Source organism: Phocoena sinus, chromosome 13 (assembly GCF_008692025.1).
Source record: "Phocoena sinus isolate mPhoSin1 chromosome 13, mPhoSin1.pri, whole genome shotgun sequence".
NCBI classification, from domain to species: Eukaryota; Metazoa; Chordata; class Mammalia; order Artiodactyla; family Phocoenidae; genus Phocoena; species Phocoena sinus.
The window spans coordinates 46802894-46818955 of NC_045775.1; the positions used below are offsets into that span (position 1 = coordinate 46802894).

Consider the following 16062-nt stretch of genomic DNA (forward strand, 5'->3'; position numbering starts at 1 on the left):
GAAAACATAGGCAGAACAATCTTTGACATAAATTGTAGCAATATTTTTTTGGATCAGTCTCCTAAAGCAAAGGAAATAAAGGCAAAAATAAAAAAAATGGGACCTAATTAAACTTAAAAGCTTTTGCAAAGCAAAAACGAAAAGACAACTTACTGAATGGGAAAAAGATTTGCAAATGATAGGACCAATAAGGGGTTAATATCCAAAATATATAAACAGTTCAAACAACTCAACATCAAAGAAACAAACCCAATTAAAAAATGGGCAGAGGATCTAAACAGACATTTCTCCAAAGAAGACATACAGAAGGCCAACAGGCACATGAAAAGATGCTCAACATCACTAATTATTATAGAAATGCAAATCAAAACTACAATAAGGTAACATCTGACACTGGTCAGAATGGTCATCATCAGAAAGTCTACATTATAATAAATGCTGGAGAGGATGTGGAGAAAAAGGAACTGTCCTACAGTATTGGTGGGAATGTAAATTGGTGCAGCCACTATGGAGAACAGTATGGATGTTCCTTAAAAAACTAAAAATAGAACTTCCATATGACCCAGCAATTCCACTACTGGGCATATACCCTGAGAAAAACAGAATTCAAAAAGAGTCATGTACCACAATGTTCACTGCAGCACTATTTACAATAGCCAGGAAACGGAAGCAACCTGTCCGTCGACAGATGACTGGATAAAGAACACGTGATAAATATACACAATGGAGTAATACTCAGCCATAAAAACGAATGAAATAATGCCATTTGAGGCAACATGGATGGACCTAGAGATTATCATACTAAGTGAAGTCAGTCAGAAAGAGAAAAACATCATGATATTGCTTGTAAGTGGAATCTAAAAAAAAAAAGGATACAAATGAACTTATTTACAAAACAGAAATAGACTAACAGAAAAGAAACTTATGGTTACCAAAGGGGAAAAGGGTGGCGGGGGAACAGATAAATTAGGAGTTTGGGATTAACATGTACACAATACTATATAAAAAATAGATAACCAACAAGGACCTACTGTATAGCACAGGGAACTATATTCAACATCTTGTAATAATCTATAATGGAAAAGGATCTAAAAAAAGAATCTATCTATCTATCTATCTAATCTATCTACCTCTGAATCACTTTGCTGGACACCTGAAAAGCAATGATGGTGAAAATGGCTAAAGGGCCATTGGTGATAAAGAACTTGCCTTCACTTAGAAATGTGGTCAGTTTGTTGAAAAAGGTTGAGAGCCAATATAACTAGTGCTTTACTCTGTGAGCTCCTATCTTGCTTAGTATCAAATTTTTGTGATAGTCTTGAGTGACTGAGCAATTAATTAGTTTTCCAAGAACAACTGCTATTTTTCTATCTGTTCCCCCAAAAGATGTAGAACAAATGTATTCGGCAATCTGCTGTTAGTGTCAAAAAAGGTGAAATATGTGTTTGTGTTCGCACTTGATTTTGCTTGTTCATAAATAAAAAATTATCTGTAAGGACAGTAAATTAAAAACTCAGGGAAATAACCCAGAAAATAGAACAAAAAAATGAGTAACAGGAGAGAAAAATTATGAAAATTATAAGGCCCAATATCCAAACAATAAGCTATAGTGAAAGAGCATAAAATGTCCCCAAACTAAAGGTCATGACTGTTTAGCTGAGAATGCCCAAAGTATATCATCCTGAAATTTCAGAATACAGAGATAAAACCCCAAATGCTTCCAAGAAGAATCAAATAAAATCACACACACACAATCAGGAATAAGAATGTCTCTGGATTTCTTGGCAGCAATAACTTCAAATTTTTGAAGGAAAATTATTTCTAATTTGGCTCTACATTCAGTTAAATTGTCAATCAAGTATGAGGATACAATAAAGACATCTTCATACATGCAAGGTCTCAAACTTTATCTCTCATGGAATTCTTTTTCCAGGAAACAGAGAGGGTATGCTCCAACAAAATGAGATGGAAAATCAAGACAGAGAACAGAGACCTGAGATCCAGGAAACAGTCAACATAAGAAAAGAAGCAAGGCAAAAGGAAGTATTAGTGTGATGGCAGAGGCAGCCTTAAGACAACAGATGAGCAGCAAGTCTGGAGAGGAACCAATCTAGGCTGGGACAAGATGGGAGACTTTAAGAGAGATGTCTCCAAGGGGGAGACTATGTGGAAAATAACCTGAGAGGTTATTTACTCTATAAAAAGAGAAAAGTTATAAAGAAAAACACAGTATAGAAAAAAAGCAGGGAAAAAAAGAGAAGCAGGAAAAAAATTAATGAATAAATATTTATGTTATTATAGCTATAAAATTATCAAATATTGTTTTAACCAAAAATTGTGATACAGAGAGTAATAAGGGTGAGGATCTGGTACAGAGTGGTAAAACAATATGGCAGTATTAGCATATTAATTAGAAATAGAAGAAAGAGCTAGAAGAGTTCCAAGCCTTCGCTGCGTAGAAGAAAAGAGGACTGTTTTTTTTTCAATACTTTTAATGTTATTTGTCTTTTAAAAGTAAGTGCATATATTACTTTGATTAAAAAAAAAAAAGAAAAGCTAGTATATATTGAGAATGTGCCAAATAGTGTTCTAAACTCTTTACATTTATTAAATGATTAAACCTTCACAACAAACCTATAAAGGAGGTGCTGTTTTATCCGTTTAAAATGAGAAAACTAATAAGGCCCAGAGAGATTAAATAATTTACTTAAGGTCAAACACAGAGAAAGAGGCACAGCCAAGATCTGAACCCAAGCAATATAACTCAACAGCAAATATTCTTAATATAGTGTCATAATATTATACTAAATTGTCCTATCAAAAAATGAAAATTTAAAAATTCTTGTTCAATAACTTAAACTGTGTTTCACAAACAGGAGAATCCTATTGAAAATGCTACTTCTGTGATCTTTAGTCAAGAGCCCACCTTGCTACAATACTGAAGAAAGATTCTACATTTTTGTAAAATAAATAAACTCAGACTTATAGTCTGTGTTCAAAACAAGCAGCATCACTTCACTTAGGTTTTCTACTATGGCCTTCTCTTGTCCTTCTAACCTTATACTAACAGTTGTCCTTTATTTATGCCTTTTTATTTTAAGCCACTCCTTTTTGGGGAAAAGGACATATTACATATAATAATAATGTAAATGAAAGAAAAAAGTTTTATATAAAATTTAAACTTGTTTACATGAAAAAAGTAACCAATGGGAAATACATTTGCTATGTGAATGACAAAAAGGTTAATATTCTTAACCAAAGACTCACTCATACTAAAAAGACATAAGCCAATTTTTAAAAAGGCAAGACTATGAACAATTAACAGAAGACCAAATTCAAAAGGCTAACGTTCAACCTTACTAGTAACAAATGACACAATTAGGAACAAAATATATACTGTCTCCTCTACCTAACTGGTAAAGATTAAAAATCATTATAATAACAGTGCCAAAGCTGCAGTGAACCAAGCATACTCATACAATGCTTATGGTAACATTAACTGGTATAGCCTTTCTGGAGAGGAATTTGACAATATGGGTGAGAACATTGTTCTACTCATCTATCCAAGAAAATAACTTAAAATGCAACAATGCCAGTAGTCAGTGAAATATCAGAATCAACTTATGCGCTCCAAAATATTGGTGGGGGGAGGGGATGCTTACAAATACTATGATACAGCTAAATCAAATGAAATTCTACAGTCCTCAATAATGTTTTAATAGCAGAGAAAAATTCTCATAATTAATGAAAGCAGGATACAAAACTGTGCTTATAGAGACTGTAATTGTGTCAGATAAACCCATATACCTAAAGAAAAATCAATCAAATGTTAGCAGTCATGTTCTCTGATGACAATGTGTGCAACTTTTTTTCTTCTTTGAGATTATTTTTATTATCCAAATTTTCTTCAGGAAACATGAAATAATTCTACAGACGTAAAAAACGAAGTTTGTGTGTAGAGCAGTTTCACATACCTTGGTGGCTGTTACTGATGTAGCCAAGTTTGTAGTTTTGGAAGAGGATCCATTAGAACTTGCTGGTGGTGTCTGAGCCACTACAGATTTACTGTTTGTACTGTTTGTTCCATTAGCAGCACTAGTGGAGTGGGAGAAAGTAAATTTGAAGCCACCAGAAGATGTCCTTTTGGGAAGGTTTTCCTTGTCTTCACTTTCCTTTGCTAAAGCAAATGTAAAAATTTGAATATCAGTAAATATTGCTAAGTCAAAGCATCTGAAAAGAACAATAATTTAAAAACTTATAAAACAGTGCCTTTGCTTTTCTGTAAGAGCTAAGAGGGTAGAGCATGATGTGTACAGTGACAAGTCTTTATTAGCTGGAGTCTTAGAAATCTCAGGATTAGAAAGAAACTTCAGAGTCATATAACAGATCAGCCACTGTATGCTAGAATTCCACACTGCTATATCTAGGACTCTTCCAAGGACTCACTAGCTGTCTGACTCTTCCTTTCATTGTCTCTCTGCAGCTTCCACTCACTGACTCTACACTTCCATACGCATTGTGAAAACCTAATAATCTCTCCCACAAGTCAGTAATATTCCAAATGCCTAAAGAAAATGATTAGGACCATGTTTATCAGTCATTTATTTCCTGAATATTCCAGGTTCCTTCATCTGTTTCCTTTATGACAAAGGTATCTACTATCCTTTAACATCTGGCTGCCACTATTTTTTTTTTTTTTTTTTTGCGGTACGCGGACCTCTCACTGTTGCAGCCTCTCCCGTTGCAGAGCACAGGCTCCGGACGTGCAGGCTCCGGACGCACAGGCTCAGCGGCCATGGCTCACGGGCCCAGCTGCTCCGCAGCATGTGGGATCTTTCCGGACCGGGGCACGAACCTGTGTCCCCTGCATCGGCAGGCGGACTCGCAACCACTGCGCCACCAGGGAAGCCCTGGCTGCCACTATTTTTGATTATGTTTCTTAACTGGATGCAGTACTTCAAGTATGGCCTCACTGCCTCTTCTGACAGTACTCAGGGCAGGGCCTGTAATGAGTAAAGGTAGAAGAATTTGGCTACCGAAAGGTACCTATTCCTTAGGACATTTTAATAGGCTCTTGTGATCCCCCAAGCTGAAATAAATAGAACTTATGGCAGTGATGAGTGGAAAATGAGCGAGGCTGGTAGCAACAGTTTCAAGGAAAATGTAATAAGAAATTAATGAAACACTAACTAATGAGAAATGCCTTTAGAAAATCACACGTTGAAAATCACAAACTAGGAACCTCCCTGGTGGCACAGTGGTTAAGAATCCACTTGCCAATGCAGGGGACACGGATTCGAGCCCTGGTCCGGGAAGATCCCACATGCCGCGGAGCAACTAAGCCCATGTGCCACAACTACTGAGCCTGCGCTCCAGAGCCTGTGAGCCACAACTACTGAGCTCGCATGCCACAACTACTGAAGCCCATGCACCCAGAGCCCTTGCTCTGCAACAAGAGAAGCCATCACAGTGAGAAGCCCACACACCACAACAAAGAGTAGCCCCTGCTCGCCACATCTAGAGAAAGCCCACGTGCAGCAACGAAGACCCAACACAACCAAAAGTAAATAAATAAATAAATTTTAAAAAGGGAAAGAAAATCATAAACTTATACAAAAGTCTAGGAAATGCTTTTGCCTTTCAAGATATAAATTTTTTGAAACATTTAAATTATAGAATTAAAGTGACTGGTTCTTCTGAAAAACACTAGTAAGATCTTAGTTTTATAAACAAGTTAAACATATTTTTTTTTTAATATAAATTTTTATTTATTTATTTATTTATTTTTGGCTGTGTTGGGTCTTCGTTTCTATGCGAGGGCTTTCTCTAGTTGCGGCGAGCAGGGCCCACTCTTCATCGCAGTGCACGGGCCTCTCACTGTCGCGGCCTCTCGTTGTGGAGCGCAGGTTCCATACGCGCAGGCTCAGTAGTTGTGGCTCACGGGCCCAGTTGCCCCGTGGCATGTGGGATCTTCCCCGACCAGGGCTCGAACCCGTGTCCCCTGCATTGGCAGGCAGATTCTTAACCACTGCGCCACCAGGGAAGCCCTAAACATATTTGAAAGACAGGAAATTTTACTGTTACTTTTCCGCTCTTGACATTTTAACTGTTTTTTTTTTTTTTTTTGAACATTTATTTGTTCTGGCTGCTCCGGGTTGGGATCTTCAGGTGCGGCATCATGCAGGATCTTTTTTTTAGTTGCAGCATGCAGACTTCTTAGTTGCGGCCTGCAGGCGAGATCTAGTTCCCGACCAGGGATCGAATCTGGGCCCCCTTCACTGGGAGCACGGAGTCTTACCCACTGGACCACCAGGGAAGTCCCTTGCCATTTTATCTTTATGAAACTTTTATAACAATTTAAAAATTTCAAAGAGTAAAGTACTTCTTTCTTTAAGCTTAGTTTCTCTAGCTGTAAATGACAGAGTGCTCTGGAAAGTTTCTACGGATCTATATGATCTCTATTATTATTGAAGATTTCAGTATAGAAATAAAAGCACAACTGTTCACAGAAGGCAAAGTATAGACAATGCAATTTATAAACAGCAAATGAAGAGAGTCACAAAATGGCAAGTTTCAAGAAAAACATTTTAAATACAATTTTTTTTTTTTTTTTTTTTTTTTTGTGGTATGTGGGCCTCTCTCACTGTTATGGCCTGTCCCGCTGCGGAGCACAGGCTCTGGACGCGCAGGCTCAGTGGCCATGGCTCATGGGCCCAGCCGCTCCACGGCATGTGGGATCCTCCCCGACCAGGGCACGAACCCGTGTCCCCTGCATTGGCAGGCGGACTTCTCAACCACTGCGCCACCAGGGAAGCCCCGTAAAACGTTTTGAAAAATCAGATTTGAAAAAGGTGATAATTTTAAAAGGTTTTGATTTAGCATAAAATTCATGTCTTTCATGCTTTATAAACTATTATCACAACTTCACAAACAACTGAGTAATTTCTATACTAAATAAGAGAATGAACTAATCAAAAATTCAAAATTTTAATACCCTTTTTAGTCTCCATGAATTTTTCATAACTATCTGGAAAATCATCTTCTGCCTTAGATTTTTCCACTGGTGCCACAACTGTTTTCCCTTCCTCCTCTTCATCTTCATTAAACCACATTTCTTCATCCTCTTCCAATGCCTTTGCATCTCTGCGAAATCTGTTACTACGCAATATAGATGGTACACTGTAAGAAATATATCACAAATATTAAGTAATGATTTAAAATTCCTGACCAGATTATATGAGAATATGTATAACCAAGAGGAGCTGAAATAATTTTAACTGAGTATAACTTATATCATAATCACCTCAGTTGCGATATAAGATGTAACCAGAAACCAGAGAACACTCCAAGGATGTTTGTACACCAACCTAAAAATTTATCTTGAGTTATGATATGGAGCAGTAATCTTTCATATAAAAGATTCAGTGTAGGGAGAATATACTACCCTCCTACACAACCCTGTACTATCTAATGATGGAAAGAAAATTCCTGGGTAAATTTCATATGTAAGATCAAACTACACATGATTTTGAACATAATTTTATAGGCTATAAATGCAATATACTTAAACAATACCTGTTCAGTTTCTGATTTTGTCTGTCTTTTTCTTGCTCATATTTAGTCTTCAATCCTTTGAATGTCTGAACATATTCAATCGATTCAAGTGCTTTATAAAAGTTTTCAACTATATGTGTAGTAAGAGACTTGATATCTTCCTGTATAAGCACAAAATTTATATTTCAAATATAATACAATGCTTGTTAGAAGAAAAACTTAAAGAAGATTTTTTATAGTTCCAAAGCTGATCAAAAAAAAGGGTTTTCAAAATCATCTTCCAAAAATAAACGTCCTAGTTTCTTTATAAATGAGCCAGGACTCCACAGAACACTTTGAAAAAAGGAGAAGTAATTCACTGAAGCCCTTTTGGGGGGACTATAAAGAACATTTGAAAGGTAAATGTATTTAGTTTATGTTGTCTGTTTATTTTTCGCATTTGCATAATAGCACTTTACAATTTAAAAAGCACTTATCACATACAATTTCACTTGATCCTCATAACAATTCTATACAATAGGTTTTATTAACCCTATTTTACAGAAAGGGAAAATTGAGGCTATGAGAGAGACTGGATGGCCTGATCAAGAGTGCACACCTAGTTAGAAAGCAGATGTTGAAATTATATTTTCAACAAACATTGAAAGATATTATTGATGACACCTTGTTTAACTATCAAAACAAGATAAGCCTTACTTAAAAAATAAACAGATTCCTCTGACTATATCACATACACATATTTGGTAAAACAACTTGAATTCCTCTTGTATATTTCCACAGCTCTCTAGTGGTGTAATTTTTGTGAAATAAACCGATAGTAATAAATTTTAAATTCTAAATGAACCATTTTAAGTGATCACTGCAAATGAATGGGTGCAAAGCAGGCTCATCATTAAAAATAAATAAGTTGTGATTCAGGACTAATACTGGTAGGATATATACATGCCACTTCCTTAAAAGATATACCATAACCTGGTTGTATTAAGGACTGTTATGTCTTTAAACTAGTTCCCCCGAACATCTGAACCAAAAAAATATGCAAAGGAGAAAAATTAGAAACCTAGGTAAAATAGTTGTGTTACACACTGAAACAAAAAAAGGTAAGTTTTGGGATTCAATGTACATTTATCAACCACTCAAAATTATTTTCAGAAAAACAAATTCAATCATAGGAATAGGGATGGGACTGTGAACCTTACAATTCATTTTATCCATATCTCAACAAAAATTTTAAAGGAAAAAAATAATAAAAGTTAATCTCTAATTCATAGAACAGTACACTGTGAACCTGGGTTCAGATTCTTGGTGAGCTAGTCAACCATGTTCCCTTTTTTCCAAGGCTAAAGACAGTACTTCTATCTTCTTCATCCTTTTTGCAAACCATACTCTTGGCAAGCGACTACTCTAAGAAAAACAATCTAGTCAGTCAAATAATCTTTACGTGGGAATACTGTGTCATCAGTACAAATCTGATTTGTAAGAAGAAAAACCAGAGAATGAACTTCTAGCTTTGACTTTCTTTTTTCAAGTTTTTTCTAACCATGTGGCCATTTACTCCAGTGGAATCATTTCAGTGTGTGGGATGGTAAATTTATCTTACCGGTTCTTCAGTTATTCATCTTATCTCTGGTATTCACACAGAGCTCTCTCCAGATCTTTTTATGACAAATCTTTTGTTGCCTGACTGAGACTCAAGAATGAGCTGCACCATATCTTCAAGCCCTGCCTGTGCTGCTAACCAAATGAATGCACCTGAATAGGTCAGCTAATCACTTTGGGTGTCTCAAGCCCTCGTCTATAAAATAAGGCAGCTGGAGTAGTTCACCTAACTTCTCAGATTCTTCAACTTAAAATTCCATGATAACATCCTACGTTTTATGCATTTTGTATCAATGTCTACCAAGGGAATTATTTTTCAATCTTTCTATTAATTTTTATCACTACCCTTGTAAGAGATCACACAGATCATGTTGAATGGCATGCTTGAGTGAAATGTCCAATATGCTAAATATCCTGAAACATTTGGCAAAAAAATGGAACTGAGAAGAATAGAGCATAAACGCAGTTTTAAATACTATGCTGAATTTCACAATTTAAAATATTAACATCACTAAACATAGTTATTTTAATTTACTAAGAATCTTTTAATATAAACTTACCACTCTTATAAATTCAAATAACTCAATAACAGCTGAATTCAATAGATTGTACCGAGTTCCATTATCCAGAAGAGCATTTATAACTGGCTCAAAAAGATTTCCCTTGGTGATGTAACGATTGTAAAATTCATCTTTAAGGCCAATTATCCGCCTCATAAAACGAAGAGCACCTAATTAAAAATAATACAGGGAATAAGTTGCTAATCTTACTAGTATTAATTATTATACAGGTATTTTTACATAAAGCAATGTATATGTTCTCCTAAAGTAAAAAGCAAAACTGCAATAAGAACAATTGGATTTTGTGAAAAACAGAATTAGGGAAAAACCAACTCAAAATTTGTACAACTTGGGGCGAAAGCTAACAAAAGCCCCAATAATTGGTAGGCAGACAGCTACAAGGCAGAGAGATTAAAAAATACACAAAAACCATACAACACAAATGCCGGCACTACTTAGAGCAGTGTTGGTGGATGTGGAGACAATGCAGTGAAGGCAGCTCAGAGTCAGTAGGGGCTGTCACTGAGAAGGGGACAGGAATGGTGCAACCTGCCTAGAGCCGAGACTGCCTTACCTCTCTGGGGGACAGGGCAAAGAGGGGAGTGGGGGGAGCTTTGGAGGTAGGTGCTTCTTTTAAGTTTTCTGAAAATACAGCCAAAGGGGCTCCTGCTACCAGTATACAGGAGAGCCAAAGGTTTTTCTACTTTTCTGATGAAAGCTATTCCAGTTCTCTTTGCCTTGGGAATATCATCTGTGAACCAACACTACCTCCGGATTATAATATCACTCCCTTGTTTACCAATTGCTTGTGAGCTGTTTAACCTTTGGTAAACATGTACTGTGGCAGATCAGACTGTATCTGTAAAAGAATGTTAGAGTAACAAATAAGCAGTATAATTTGGCTTTTTACATTTTAGAATATTGAAAAGAAAATTTCCCTTTAACTAGTCTTTTCCCTAGCTAAACATATTTAGCAATATTATTGCTAAAACCTTTATGGAACACAAAATACTGTAATTTCAATCACTTATATTTATGCTTTATCTTTTAACTTGTAACCTCTCTCCTGAGTAGTTTAATTTATTCTACAGATAACACTAGCCACATCTTTTAAAACACAAGGTTTCTGATTTTGTAAGTCACTCTCTCATTTTAACCCTCTGTTCACAGATCTAAGTTATTAAAAGAAGTTGTGTCTGTCCAAAGAGGTTCTAAATATTATCTGAAAATAAAACAGAAATAGGCCACATAAAGTATAAATGTATGATATCTGTAAGATTAAACAGGTGCGGACAGAACTGCTAGACTTAAAACATCACCTCTTTTTACGGCAGGATAAGAAATAGTTTTCCTAAGATTAAAAAGACTGAAGTATTGCCAAAGACCTGAGCAAACTGGCACTTTCATACACTGCCTGTGAATGAAGTAACATGCACACAAAGCTATAGTTAAAACAGCATTGTTTATAATAATGGAAATCTTGAAGCAATATAAACATTTGAATACTGGAGATTTGTTCAGTTATATCCATTTAAATGTGACCATTCTGCAGTCATTTCAGAAAGGACTACTTATAGAAAGCCATATAGGAAAACCTAGCATGAGAACATCAACTGTTCCAAAATTAATATAAAAATTTAGTGTAAATCCAGTCAGGATGAACTGGATAAAGTTGTATTTAAGTTACTGTGGAAGAACAATTGTCCAAGAACCAAGAAAATTATGAAAAGAAAACTGAGGAGGTACTTAGCAGATATTAAACTTTACAACAGAGATACTATAATGGCATAAGAATAAACTTTCCCATTCATTTTATCTAGTGAAATAGAAGGATAAATGGTTCAGAAATAAGACATAAGTATATATGGTAACTTACTGAATACCAAAAGTGATATTTTAATTCAGTAAGGAAAATATAGTTCATTTAATAAGGTGTTAGCACAATTGGCTATACATCCAGTAGAAAAGAAAGCTAGACTCTCACTTCAAACCATATGCAAAAACAAATTTCAGATGCATTACAAATATAAACGTACAAAATAATAAAAAATATTAGAAGAAAATTGAGGAAAATATTTGTATAAATTTAGGACATAGGAGACTTTCCTAATAAGCAAGGCAAAAAAAACCGAAAGCCATAAAAGAAAAATAAGACATATCTGTCATCATAAAGAATCTTATAGCAATTATATGCAAAACGATGCCATAAATAAACGTAAAGACAAAAGACAAATGAAACTGGGACATTTTTTTCCCCAAAACGTGATAACTGCTAATATCTCTAACATACAAGAGCTCTAAGAAAAAGATAAAAGGCAATTCACAACAGACAAAATGCAAAAGCACTAAAATGTGAAGAGATGTTATCAAGGAAAATGTAAATTAAAACACAAACAGAATACATTTTCCATCATCAGCTGGATAACATTTTAAAAAGCAGTAAGAATGAGTGCTATTCATTGAGTGCATTCTTCATGTCAAGTGCTTCAATCTTTTGGGAAAGTAATCTGGAAAGTAAATTAAAATTGAAAAAGGATATATTAAAATAAATAAATATTTTGCTCTGGCAATCCCAATATAGGGAATCTATCCTATGGAAATAAACAAGTAAAGCAAGATTTATGTATGGGTTGGCCAAAAAGTTCGTTCGGGTTTTATGGGAAAACCTGAACGAACTTTTTGGCCAACCCAATACCAGGCTATTTATTACAGTGCTATTTGGAATGGCAAAATACGAAAACAATCTTGTAATCCATGCAGTGGAGAATGGTAGAATAAGTTGTGAAAGAGCCACTCTATGAAATGTTGCTCAGCTATGTTTAGGAAAAATATTAGTTCACGCCATATCCAATGACCTAGCGTATTATTAAGGGGCTGAGATGTGTGTCAGCATGATCCTGTTTCTATAAAAATAAAACATGAAAACCTATACATGTGTGAATGTTTATGTAAATTTGCACAGGTATGGAAAAAGGAATGGAAAAGAAGTAGTGCAGGCAGTTAACAGTGGCTATTTTAAGGCCTTAAAAATAAAGGAAGTAGTAGGGAGATTAACCTTTTCTCTATACATTAAATTAAATGTTACATTTTAACTATGATTTTCATGCTCAGAAAAAACCCACAGGGCTCTTTTTATTTCTAGGGAGAAGGTTTCTTTACCTCTATCAGCAGGTGAAACTATGAGAGGAAAGTAAAGTTAGGGTTCACCAAAAATCAACATTTAAGCAAACATCAGCATTTAAGTTTGACTTTTATTGGTCCAAGTGGTCTACTGAAGAGACCGTAAGTTATTTTACATGTTCAAATAAATAACCTGAGTTATACAAATACATTTCAAGGCCCATATCTCAAAAATATAAAAAGAGTCACTACTAAATGACAGTTTGATGAAGCAGATGTAAAAGACAGCAGGAGTGGTTCTATTAGTGAAGTGCCATTGCACATGGTATTATATCACAACTGAATCTAAATGTTAGCAATATGTGGGTGGGGGAAGCACTATGACCTACTCCTCTTGTCCTTTAAATAAAAGAAAACAAAAGATTAGTATTTCTCACAATCATCTCTTTAATAGCATATGCACTTGCTAGAAAAAAATAATTCCACATGGGTAACTCAGGCTTTTCTATTAAAAATGCTGTTCCATAAAACATTTTGTAAGAATGTTCATTGAAACTGTTACTTACACAAGGCCAGGAAAGTGTGCTTTGAGTTCATCAAGACCAAGACTCTTCTTAGCAAGTCCTTGTTCATAATATAGTTTTTTATGTGATATGTGTGATGTTCCACACAAAATGTGAGTAGCTCTAAAATTAAGGCAAGCAGCTGTGCTGTTTGATAATTATCTACAAAGAAAGTCATCACATGAAAATAAACGTTGCAATACATCTAAGCAAAGAGAATAAAGTGTACATCCTGTATTTTAGAGCAAAAGTAAAACTGTATTTTCTTCTCCTTTTTGTATCAATTAAAGAAGCTACAGATTTTTATTTTTTCATTAGGTAGACTCTCCAGAAGTATTAGCAGTTTTACCTACTAAATAGATATTCTAAGGCTCTTATATAAAATATTTAATAATGTTAAATAAAAACATACAAATACGATAATAAAGCCCTCACTGCATTGAGATTTTCTTGGTAATGTTTCCTTAAATATGTGCTATCATTAATATTAATGGATCTATAAAAGGGTCCACTGCACAGTAAAAGAGGAAATACCTTAAACTTTTTGACTGAAGTGGTGTAACACAAATTTTCCAAGAAAAATTAATATGCTTTCTTTAAAGACTTCTTTAAGGAAAGGACTTTTTTGGCTGTTTGAATATTAAGTGAAAAATATTATATCATGATTTTAAAACAGTAATCTTTTTAACATCAAATCATATCCATGAGAGGCCTACTGAAATATACCAACTCTTTCTTCCTCAAGAGGCTTTGGTTTACACATTCATGGAGTGATTTAAAATTGCTTCTTGAACATCAAAATTGAATGTATAGGTAATTACCCATACCTACTGTAAATATTTTAGGCAAGAAAATATTAAGCTGTGAAGAAATTATGGAATCACAGCCTTAGAGAATAGAAAAAATAACTGACGTCATCAAATCCAACTATTTTATTTTTCAAGAAGACTACACAAATATTTTGTGGAACATCACATGATACTATCAGGAACAAATCAGCAATCTTTTTAATAACAGAATGACCACCAAGTATACAAAATACAATTCTGGCATTTCAAAGACCTTTTCTACTTTAAATGTAAGTAAAGAGTTCTACTTGTTTCAGACCAATTTGTACAACAGCCATCACCACAGCCAGTATCTGAACTAGTTCCTTACCATTAAAATAAATTCCCTAAACTTCTCAATTCCCAAATTTTATTTACAAAAGATCTTGTAACAGTGATCTGTAGTGTTAATTAAATGTCTTGTTTTCACTTTTCCAAATTAGGACATGAAATTACTCATCATATCTCTAATAATCCAATCCCTGAACTGCTTCTTAATTTGAAACTGGCTTTCCTAGAGCTTTGATGAGCCTGGTAGAAAAGACAGGAGGCCAGGTAAACATGGCATTATTTTCCATACTAACAGGCCAATACCTGATACATATGTTCCAAGGAGAAGCAACCACGTTTATACTCAGATTCATGAACGATACCTACGCATGAGACTATTGATGAAGACTAGTTCCTAACTGATTGGCCTTAGTTTACTAGATTTACAAAGTAAGAATGAACTAATCCTCAACTTTCAGACACCTCCTTAAAAAAAATGTCAGAAAATAAGCTCTAAATTCACAGAGAAAAACAAAAACAAAATTTCAACTGGGCTTTTCATCTTTTATATTGGAGAAAGTGGAATTTTTTTTTTTTTTTTTTTGATACGCGGGCCTCTCACTGCCGTGGCCTCTCCCACTGCGGAGCACAGGCTCCGGACGTGCAGGCCCAGCGGCCATGGCCCACGGGCCCAGCTGCTCCGCGGCATGCAGGATCCTGCCAGACTGGGGCACGAACCCGCATCCCCTGCATCGGCAGGCAGACCCTCAACCACTGTGCCACCAGGGAAGCCCGGAATTTTTTTATTAAAAAAAAATCTAAAAAAAAAAAAAAAAAAAATCTAGTTTTGGATTTTTTGGATGAAAATATGTCTTTCCTAGTTTTGTATAAGTGCATTATATTCTGAATAGGAAAAAACTTACAGTTTGCATTAGTTCATAAAGTATGAATGTATACTTACCGGGACAAATCGTGCTGTGTTTGTTAGATCCAACTATATTATCTAATAAAAAAAATTAAAATCAGCGACTTCAGTAATAATATCTCACACTTCCCTAGCACTTTACAACATACAAAGCATATCTCTGATCATAACCTCATTTTACCTGCATAATAACTATTAAGAATTAGTAGCTTCAGTCAAATATTATACCTCTATCTGAAATCTTTTAGAGAATTGGGTGCAGATGAAGAATTATTAAAAGACGGTATCATAAGTATTCTGACAAAATAATACAGATTTTAACAATTAGTCACTTATGCTTTGAATTTTTTAAAAAATAAGTATAACATTATAATTAAGTTTCGATTCCTAGGCTCACATCTTAGAGCACATTCATGTTAGGAAACACAAGAATGTATATCAGAGCATTGTTTGTAACAGGAAAAAGCTAGAAACAACTTAAATATACATTAGAAGCAGGATGGCTAAATTACAACATACTCATACAAAAGAATACCACGCAAGAGTTAAAAATAAACTCTAGGTATCAATATGGATAGATCTCAAAAAAAGCATTGGGTAAAAAGAAAAAAAATGCACAATAATGTGTACAATGTTAAGTCAAT

General features: G+C 34.8%; 1 protein-coding gene across 2 annotated transcripts in view; it reads right to left on the minus strand.

Moving 5' to 3' along the window:
- PPP4R3B (protein phosphatase 4 regulatory subunit 3B) overlaps positions 1-16062 on the minus strand; it is a 67305-nt gene that overhangs the window by 7715 nt on the left and 43528 nt on the right. Inside the window, exons 10-15 of one of the 2 annotated variants that reach the window (XM_032652382.1) lie at positions 15455-15496; positions 13400-13558; positions 9714-9883; positions 7576-7715; positions 6995-7179; positions 3975-4177 (exon numbers count right to left, since the gene is read on the minus strand). In XM_032652382.1, the coding sequence (XP_032508273.1) occupies positions 3975-4177; positions 6995-7179; positions 7576-7715; positions 9714-9883; positions 13400-13558; positions 15455-15496 (899 nt within the window). The remainder of the gene's footprint in view (positions 1-3974; positions 4178-6994; positions 7180-7575; positions 7716-9713; positions 9884-13399; positions 13559-15454; positions 15497-16062) is intronic. The other variant, XM_032652383.1, reaches the window with a different exon arrangement.